The sequence below is a fragment of the Pterocles gutturalis genome, unplaced genomic scaffold, assembly GCF_000699245.1.
Source record: "Pterocles gutturalis isolate BGI_N339 unplaced genomic scaffold, ASM69924v1 scaffold51374, whole genome shotgun sequence".
In the NCBI taxonomy this organism is placed as follows: Eukaryota; Metazoa; Chordata; class Aves; order Pterocliformes; family Pteroclidae; genus Pterocles; species Pterocles gutturalis.
In genome coordinates this window covers 24,347-34,449 of record NW_010130065.1, presented here as the reverse complement: position 1 = coordinate 34,449, position 10,103 = coordinate 24,347, and the positions used below count along the sequence as shown (strand labels likewise).

Genomic DNA, 10,103 nt, shown 5'->3' with positions numbered 1-10,103 from the left:
TGATGGCCAGCAGTGGTCCAGTTAAATTAATGCAGAATGACATCTGCTACTAGTCTTGGTTTTGGTTTGTTATACAATGCACAGGGGGAAAAGTGTAAAAATAATTTGCAAAAAGCAAGGTAAAAGCATGTTGCAAACTCTGTGGCAGTGTTCCCCCTGTGTTTTGATCTAATGGACAGCTGTTAACCCTTAGTGTTTCTGGCAGACTCCCATGCAACACTTTTGGCCTTCTGATTCAGAGCACTATGAAAAGATGCTAGTGAGGTACTGTGGTATGGCAGCTCTTAACAAGAGTGGACACCGGCTCTTGAGAAAGCAGCCTCCAGAAGGCACTTCTGCCCAAAATTAGGGCCTCTGTGAAAATCAGTAGTGTTTTCCATTACAGGATGGTTTAAGTTTTCTTTCACGTCCTGTGTTCAGATGCAGTCTGTTTTGCTTCCCAAGTTTTGTTTGTGTGAAAGTTGTGAACTTGTTTAGAACTTCTCAGCTGCTAGACACTCCCCACTGTAGTTAATGTGTTTCTTCTGTTGCTTGCTCTGATTCACTGAAACTATCCAGGCCTGAGGAGTAGCCGTTCCTTTTAGCAATAAAAGATCCTGTGCTCTTTATTTAGTATTTAGCTCCTTGCCAAAAGCTTGGCCTTCAGGATCAGTCTGTAATAGCTGCAGAGCTTGCTTCAAGTGAAGTTTTGTCTCTTGGACCTTCCTCTCATAAGCCTGTCTTTTGGTTGACATGCTCTTAAAGAACTTCAAATGCTGAGCTGTCCATAGGGACTGTAAGAAATTAGCGAATGCATTCATATCCTTACCAAAAAGTATGTGAAACCTGAGACAACCCATATGTTGTCAAACATGCACACGATGTATTTTAGAAGAAACTAGTGCTTAGTTAGCACTAACTTGGCATAAATTTCACTATTTCTTAGTCAAGCCAAGCCCAGGTGTGATCTGAAGTTGGGAGGGATTTTCATAAGACTTCATTGGTCTCCTGCTTTAGGGACTTGTTTACACCGGTGAATTTTCATTGGTGTAGCTTGATTAACACAATCTTTTTCACTTCCCTTGTAGTCAAAAGCCAGTGGCATCCAAATCTATTGAGACCCAGTTCCCCTACCTTCCATGCTTCTTATGGCGAGGACTGTGATGGGCAAGCCTGTCCTCGCTTTGTTCAAAGCAGAAGCAAGGCACATGCCCAGTAGGTTAAGGCAGGTGAATGAGCAAAGCATCTTGTTCCTGTCATGCAGGACAGGGTTGCCATGGGATGAAACTGGTGAGCAGGCTGCAAAAAAGACATCAGATTTTTAAAACTGAGACAGGGGCTTTTTTCTGGATTTCCAGGCTTCCATTTTGCTTGGTTAAAAACTCAAGTTGATATGAGTTGCACAAATGATCAGTAGGGGGTAGGATGAGAAATCACATTTGTCCTGCCTTTCTATGCTGAGTTGTAACAGCCACCACCTTAAAGCCTTTGAGGTTTTGAAGGGTCCCATGTAACTAGCTGCTCTGGTGCTTCAGGAGGAAGCTGCTGACTCCCAGTACAATTTCTGGAGTTGTGTTAAGCCTTCTGCTGAAGTCCTCTGCTGGAACACAACAGAATAATGATTCAAATGAGATTCATGCGAAGTAGAAATGTGAGGGACAAAAGTCTGTCTCCCTTTCCTGGCACATGGGGGAAGTGTCATTGCTGTTTATCATATAGGTGACAGCAGCAGTAGCAAGACAGAATATTTTACACTGCTGTAAATATGTAGCGTGAAAACAGCTTACAAGAATACTTACTGCTGTGCTGCCTATGCCAATTTGAGGCTGTGGCTTTTCTGTAAGGGATGAAAGCTACTGCGTATCCAGATGATGCCTTCCCATATTATGGCACTGTATTTGGCAGCCCTTATCAGCATCATATTTACTTTTCCAGTGCCTTGGGGACCCTGTAATGTTCACAGGGAGAAACGTGACTGCAGATTATATCTACTGCATCTTCCCCCCCCTTCCCTCACCCCCAATTACTCTCCTTGGGGATGAAAGAAACAAATTTTGTGTTATGTGCTGCATGAACTGTACTGCCAGTGCCCTCTGGTGTCAGCATGTAACGTATGGGCTGGGTTGGGAGAGCTCTGGCTCACACAGAGGATTTGTGTTAGACTTCAGGATTTTCTGCCACTCTAGGTTGAGGCCATTTGTTGCTGTTTCTCTGCCTTCACCCGAACAGCTTTGGTACATACCTGCTCAACTCAGCACATCAAATTTAATGATTTAAATAGTGAGGCAGGAGGCTTTAATGACGATGTCAGTCTTTCATTCTTACCCCCTTTTTTCTTTCTTCTCCCCAGCCTGAGAATTTACTACTGGCAAGTAAATGTAAGGGTGCTGCTGTTAAACTGGCTGACTTCGGACTGGCTATAGAAGTCCAGGGAGAGCAGCAGGCCTGGTTTGGTAAGAGTGTTTGAGCTTTCCCACTTTTGCTCCCCCCCTTTTCTGGTGGCTGGTTGACTTGTACCCTCCCTGAGTACTTTCTCTCAGCTCTTCCAGCACTCTTGTGTGTATTTGGCATTGCTGCTTCCTCTCCAGGCTTCTGAGCCTCTAGATCATTGGGCACGAGTGTAGGTACAATAGAGGAAAGGATATGATAAATAAAGACAGAAAAAAATGGCTAAGTATTTCTCTTACTTTTCTTCTCAGGTTACGGTAGATGCTAGTGTCAGAGATGAAGGCAGCTGCTAAGTTTAGACCCTGATCTGAACTTTCCTACTGCTTAGGATTGTAGACATCTGGAATTTTGTTTGGTCATTTTACAGAAATGCATTCGATTTGGCCTTCCTCAGGCACATTTGGATTTGGCCTTACCTTTTTTTAGCTAAAACATAATTAGAAATGAGACCTTCTCAGGCGAAACATCAGCTCTGAGACTACAGTGCTGCAGACATTCTGGAGAGATGGCTGCTTCTCCTGCTTTGCCTCCACCATTTGGCAATTGGATGTGTCCCATCTGTGTCTTGTGTTTTCAAACTCCAAGTCGTTATATGTAACGATACAAGGCCTGGCATGCAAGTTTGTGCCCAACTGGTTGACGTGGCCCCTCTTTCTTTTCTCTTTTTTTTCTGCAATACATAGACACTTGATCCCATCCTATTTTCTTTATCTTTTTTTCCCTCTTTCTGCTGGTTTACCAAGTGGTGGCTTTAGCAAATACGAGATGGAGGGTGAGAAATGGGTTTTGGAATTTGTAGGTTAACAGTAGTGGATTCTGTGATGTGGCAAGATATCTTCTGCTTGGATACTGTCTGTACTTCATGTCATCCATTTCCTGGCAGGGTTTGCTGGCACTCCAGGCTACCTCTCCCCTGAAGTCTTAAGAAAAGATCCTTATGGAAAACCAGTGGATATATGGGCATGTGGTAAGATTCTGTTGAAGTGGTTTTGCACTTAAACAGCACTGTTTCATGTAGAAGAGCAATTTCTTATAACCTGTTGCTGGGAGGGAGTGCAGTGCTCCTTCTTATTGGGTGGAGAGATGAAGGAACACTTGAGGATAAGCACCTTGTGTAGATGGAGTTAATATTGGAGCCTGAACTCATTTGATTCTGGCTGCTAATCCTTTTCTCAGGCCATCTATCGCATGTTTGAGACTCAAGAGATAGGACCTGTCTATGCTTTGCAGAGTCAGTTGTTTAGATAACTGTAGCCATTTCCTATTACATTATGTAGGAGATGAAATACTGAGACAGCTGATTTTTTTAAGTGGAAAAAATGCAGTGTAAATGTATCTGGGACCGACAAGTTTAAAGATATGTGATGTCAGTGTTGCCTGACACGGACTAAAGGGTCTTCTGCAGACCAGGAGTCTTAGCATTGTCAGCGGCATTTTTGTCCCAAGACCATGCACAGTAAGCCTCTAAAAACCTAGTCCATCCTAAAAAGTCCCCTGCTGCCCAGCATCTCCAGGGGATGTAGCTTCATTTTGTTCTGAGAGCAGCTGGGAGTTGTGGCTCACCAGCCATAATAGCCAGGGGAGGGTAGAAGGACATCATGTACCTTGTTCTAGCTCCTGGCAGCTGGCACTAAGAGCTGGACCTGAAGTACATGAGGTTCACCAGAGGAGAGGTTTGTACTCTCTTTTTCTACCTCAGAAGGCTAAATATGGTGGCAAATGAAGATATAGATCCATCATTGCCTTGGGGACTGTCAAGAGGGAAGGAAGAGGGGCTGAAGGAATAATTGGCATATTAGCCTAACCATAGTGTATCTGTGTCTCTCCCTCCCAGGAGTGATTCTGTACATATTACTAGTGGGGTACCCTCCCTTTTGGGATGAAGATCAGCACAAACTCTATCAGCAGATCAAAGCCGGAGCCTATGACGTAAGGGCACTTTTTTGCTGAGTACCTGCATGGGTGTAGAAGCAATCCAAGATGTGGCACTATCTTACTTGGTGTCCAGCATCAGGCCCCAAGCTACTGTGCAAAGTGATGTTTGGTGTGTTCACGCACTTTGTTGTCTTCACTGCCTGGGATACAGTCCTGTTTGGGGCTACTGAAAGAATATGTGGAAAGCATTGCAGTGGGCGCCAAGTTGTTGCTGGTCATTAGAGAAATGCAGATGGTGGGAAATGGCATCTTCTAGTATGTTTACCACAAAGTGCTGCAGATGTAGCCAATGCTAACTCTTTCAGGGGAGCACAGGGAAGGTAAAATGAAGGAGTCTGTCTTTATCAAGGCCTAATTAAAAGTATGGGAAAGTATTCCGTGCAATAATAGTTTAAATTATGGCCTCTGGTCTCCTCAGTGCCACAGTGGAATTTCTTCCAGTCGTGGAAAGTGTGGAGCCCAGTGAGAAGACTGAATGGCAGGGGACTTTGAAGGGGTGGTGCTGTGGTGGGAATCAGTGTGGTGGATTGGAGGCTCTGGTAGAAAGCCAGGCAGTTCAAGGAACAGTTCCCAGAGCATGGCAAAACCAAGGTGTAAAAAGTGCCTGAAGGAGAGGAATAGCAGGGAGGTTAGTACTGGGGAGCAAAGGTGGTGTAAAATGTAGTTTGGGTACCACAGCTTGAATGTTTGACATAAATTCTTCCATATAACGAGAGGCTTCTGAGGGAAGGAGTAACTCCTGGAAACTCTAGCTCAAAGCCTGGGGGCGTGAATATCAAGAGGAAGTTGGGGAGTTCATTTTGTAGGCTGTCTTGTGGTTTGTGTTTAAACAAAAAAGGGGGTGGGGGGCAGAGAAAAAAAAAAGGCAAGGGTTCATGAGACCATGAGAGCAGCTGTACTGGTGAGAACACAGGTCTGCCTAACCCCATGTCCTGGTTCAGTGGCTTCCTGGGTGAAAGGAGAGTGATGTCTTTGTACTTGATAGCATTAAATGGACTTGTGTTCTCTTGCCTTCCTGACTCTTGTTTCTGTGTTGCTTGTTCTCACTTGACATGTTTTTGCACTAATTATATCAGTGGGGATTTTCAAAGCACTTCAGGAGTTAAATGTCTAACTCTTTCTGTAAGTCATGAGGAGTAAAGTGCCTGATGCCTCCTATTTACCTGTTGGTTTTGAATTCTCACCTGTAATAAGCAAGCTCTCATAGATTTCCTCGCCTGTTTTCCCTAGTAGAAACATTTCAAGTTTTACTGGCATACCTGCCCCTGGTGTCCTTACGCCAGCACCAAGTATGCACTTGCAGGGCTGCTCTTGTTTCTTGACCATAGCGGAAGTGGCAGCTGTGAACTGGACTTTGTGCTGTTGGGTAGGGATTTTGCAAGGCATTACCATGAATACTTCAAAGTTGGGGTGGGGGGAAGGTGTCGTGGCTGAAAGCTCAGTATCATAAGTTTTGAGTAGTCTCTTGCAATGTTTGTAGAACAAATTGTACAATGCCTTGCTGGTGCCTGAGAATGCTGAAATAAGATTATGTGCAAATCAAGTATGGTGGGTTTATGACCCAACTGAGCAAAGCACAAAATGCAGGAGAAAAGAGGTGGGATAAACTTTTTCTAAATGTTTTAGTAATGTAAGGAAATGTTCTTAGGTTAGATCAATCTTCCCCCACCTTAAAGACAGGGGACTTTTATCCCAACAGCGCATTTATCTTTGTGTTCTTGAGTTCACCTGTATTTGTACAGTAGATTAACAGGAGTGAGACGTACTGTGTTTAATGTCAGCATGTTGTCATCTATGCCACATGCAAGCATCTGGAGGATGGCATAAATATCTAATCTTTATCATTAGTGGAATTATAGGAGAGAGTGGTTATCCCTCATGGATGATCAGCAACTCAAATACTTGAGATTCTTTTCTTTGTTTCCATGCTTCTTTATTCCTATCCACTGTTACAACTCTCTTGCTCCCCAAGTGATGATTTCTGGTATGGTAGATGCTTGCTAACAACTTGCTGGTGGGTTGCTGCCTAAGTGCCTGGTATTGTGCCAGGATATTGTGCTTTATGGCGGGGAAAGATTCCTGATGGGATGTTCTCTGTGAGTGGTTTTTGATTTCACAAGGTTTTGCTGTCCTTAAGTGTTTGTGATTTTGTAGATGCTGTTATAGCTTTTTAGCATGCTAGAGAAAGAGCAAGGTGGGGTAAAAAAGATAGTGCTTGTGTTTTTCATGTCAGAACTCAGTTAAAAAGGCCTATGACCTACTTTTTTGACTGTTGAGAGTGAAAGGAATTCAAAGGTCTGAGTGATTCTTAAAAGGCTTTTAAACTGTTAATTTTCCTGCCTGTGTCTGGTGAATGGTAGAAGCGTGTCCTGCTGTGTGGTACCATTCATTTGTTGGATTCTGTATGATTTTTGTTCAGTGTGGGTTTTCACAAGAATTGATTTTTTAAAAAAATACGTTAGCGCTGGTATCAAAAAGGCAAAATCTGTAATTCAGCTGTATAAGAGGCAGAATCTCCTCTGCTAGTAGAAAATACTTTCAGTTCATCATCTATTCCTTCTTCCTCTTTCAGTTCCCATCACCTGAGTGGGACACTGTGACTCCCGAAGCAAAGAATTTGATCAACCAGATGCTGACGATAAACCCAGCAAAACGCATCACAGCTGACCAGGCTCTCAAACATCCATGGGTCTGCGTAAGTGTTTTCCTCTATTACAGATCAGTTTGTGGTTTACTCTGAACTGACATGTCAAGAAGACTTAGCTGCAGAGGAGCCCAGAGTATTTTAAATATTTCAAAATGCAATTTTTTTTTGGAGGCTGATCTTCAACAAGCCGACTTTGTCATCCTGTGGTGCTTTTATTGCCACTGCAGGAACAAAACAATCCCTTATTCTTTCAGAAGTTTTGTACGTTTCCATAGTTTGTGGTTTCCCCCGCATCTCTTCTTGCAATCCGTATCATCCTAAAGCGTCAGATGGAGTTTGGCATCAGACAAAATATTTTAGGGTTATTTGGTTCTTCATCTCTACTTCTGTTTTTTTCGTTGCATCTTTGCAATGTTGGAACATTTATTCTCTGCTGCAGCTTAACTCACTGTAAACCTGAAATCAGCAAAAAAATCTTCTGCTATTCTGTGTATGTACTTTTTGCCTTGCCAGACCCCACGCGTGAATATTTTTCATCTTTTGCAAAATCGGCAAGGAAAGCCCAGAATGCAGCTGGGAGTGGGCATTGAGGAGGGCAGCAATGGTGCACTTTTATCTCTGCAGGATGAAATAGTTCCACCTAAGTCTAACCAAATGCTCTTCTAATCCGTAGTATACTTCTGCTTTCTAGGATGTGTCTAATGTATTCCTTCACTCTTTTTTTTTTTCTTCAGAAACTGTGGTGTTTTTTTCCTTCTACCACAAAACAACAAATTAGCAATTTCAACTTATTTGTGTGAACATCAGTGTAACAGGAGTGGAACGTCTACTGTAGAGTGATGCAAGTTCCTTGGAAGTCAGAACTTCACACTAGCTCAGACCTTGCATCTCTGCTTTTTTTTTTTTTTTTTCTCGCATGTTTAATCAATAGCAGTTCCTGTATATTTAACTTTTGTCCCAATGCCTGTAACCAAAGCTGTACGTATTATGATAGCTTGCTCCCTGTGGCAACATAATATAGAAAGCTTCAAGAGAGGCTTTCCTTCTCTGAGTTATGGGGAGTTCAGTTTCACTTCACAGCCATTTCAGCGTCCCACCCAAACTGCCTTCTGCTGAGTCTGTTGTTTCCATTTGCTCTGCAGTCTCTGTGTATGCAACATACATGCTCTTTCTGGACGTGTATTGCCCCTCTGAAGTAAATGTGGTAGGAAATCTTAACAGTTTATCCGAGACACTGAGTTTCTTAGCATCACTGAACTTCTGAAGTACATGTCCTGACTCTTTTAAGACCACATTGAACAGCTGGACATCCCTGACACTCCTAAGGAGGCTGAATGAACAGTGACCATCAAAGTTGTTAGGGGACGGTTTAGCTACATTCTCCCTCCACAATGCTGTGTGTACTGCAGCAGGTGGCTAGCTTTGCTGACGGGATCAAAGCAGAGACTTCCCACAAAACTAGCTGAATGTGAGTATGGTTTACAGGTTTTTTGGGTGTTGCAGATTTTTTTCCAAGCAGGAGAAAGGCAAAAGAGGGTTTGTACCCACTGATCTGCCAAGTTAGTCATTCACCCACTGTCCTTGTAAAGGGAATTCAGGCTTGTGGCTTTGTGCAAGAGCAACAGCTACTTTGGCATTAGTCTCTGGTTTCCTCATGTGCTCTGAATTCCTGGCAGCATCAGTCTCTGGTTTCCTCATGTGCTCTCAATGACTGGCAACACTTCTGGGAAGTTCTCTTTTTGCAGCTGATGGGATCCTAGTCTACTGTGGGTGACAGGTGTGCATCACCAGCTAGAGGTTATACTCTAGTTTTTGCATTTGTACAATAGAGCTATGTGATCTCTCCTCTTGCACAATGAAAACCTATTTCTGCAAAACTGATGCAAAGATGTCGAGGCCCCTGCTAGTCAATTCTGGGAGTTGTGATGTCCAGGAAGGCTACTGCTCACTAGTATTCACTTACTGCTTGGAGTTTTCCCTTAGAGCTGTAACTAATGCAACACAGATCATTTCTGTAGTGCCTCTAACTCAGTCCCCCATGGGTATGCTTGTTCATTTGACTTTGTCTTCTTTCAGGCACACAAATGGATCAAGGCAGTGAGACAGGGAGCATTGATTCTCACCTGTACCTCAGTCATCTTGGGAGCTGTCCTGTAATAGCCAACCTTGATTTAACATGTCTTGCTGTATTGCAAAGTTGTTAATTTGTGAACTGGTTGCAGTGTTTTGCAGCCATGCAGTGGTGAGAGGCTTGGCCATGTCAGCTTGCATGTCATGGTTGTGTGCAAATGGAGAGAACAACCCTGGCTGATTCTGATAGGGTATGTTCTTAATCTTTTGCTATGTCTGTTTTTCAGCAACGATCTACTGTTGCTTCAATGATGCACAGGCAGGAGACTGTTGAATGCTTGAGAAAGTTCAATGCTAGAAGGAAGCTAAAGGTAAGTATACGTTCGTTTGCTGTAAGTTTGTTTTTAAGCCTCTGAATTTGAGGTTAATGACTTCCCAGCAACAAGATTTTTTTAATGATTAGCTCACTAACATTAGTGAAGTACCTTATGTGGTCCTTCAGTACAGGGTACTTAACGAGTGTATTGAGGAGCTGGGTAGTTTCTTCCTCTGAAGCTGTAAGTTTTCCATGCCCCTTCTGCTACATTAATCACTCCTTCTACTTCCCACAAGAGAGTTGAAATAGAGCAACTAGTTCTTAAATTCTGTGGTTTTAGTTCTGATCACTCTCTGCCTCCCAGTGGTAGTCTATCAGTTGTCTGTAGCTAGGGCAGAGCCTCCGGCCTGTGTATGGAGCAGCTGCCTGTTAGGAAAGTTAGGAAGCAGCTATGTGTCTAAACATAACTCTTGGTGCCATTTTAGATTTCCTAGGCTATCCTGCCTGGCCTCTAGCTGCTGCTCTAGAAAGGCAGGACTCTGAGCGGTTCTGTGTCAGGTCCAACACCCACATGTGGAAATCCTGGATACACTAGGACTTTCCAGAGTAGCACTGGGATACCTCTGCTTTGGCATGTGGTGCACTGTGTTCTCCATGGGTCAGTCCAGCCCCTTTCTGAATTGAATTACGCTATCTGTTATCCCTACT

General features: G+C 43.4%; 1 protein-coding gene across 1 annotated transcript in view; it reads left to right on the top strand.

The window, feature by feature from the left end:
• LOC104466600 (calcium/calmodulin-dependent protein kinase type II subunit gamma-like) overlaps window positions 1–10,103 on the top strand; it is a gene marked incomplete at its 3' end in the record, with an annotated part of 41,910 nt that overhangs the window by 7,562 nt on the left and 24,245 nt on the right. The window contains exons 5-9 of the mRNA XM_010080083.1: window positions 2,330–2,432; window positions 3,311–3,394; window positions 4,262–4,356; window positions 6,935–7,057; window positions 9,367–9,450. Coding sequence (XP_010078385.1) covers window positions 2,330–2,432; window positions 3,311–3,394; window positions 4,262–4,356; window positions 6,935–7,057; window positions 9,367–9,450 — 489 coding nt within the window. The remainder of the gene's footprint in view (window positions 1–2,329; window positions 2,433–3,310; window positions 3,395–4,261; window positions 4,357–6,934; window positions 7,058–9,366; window positions 9,451–10,103) is intronic.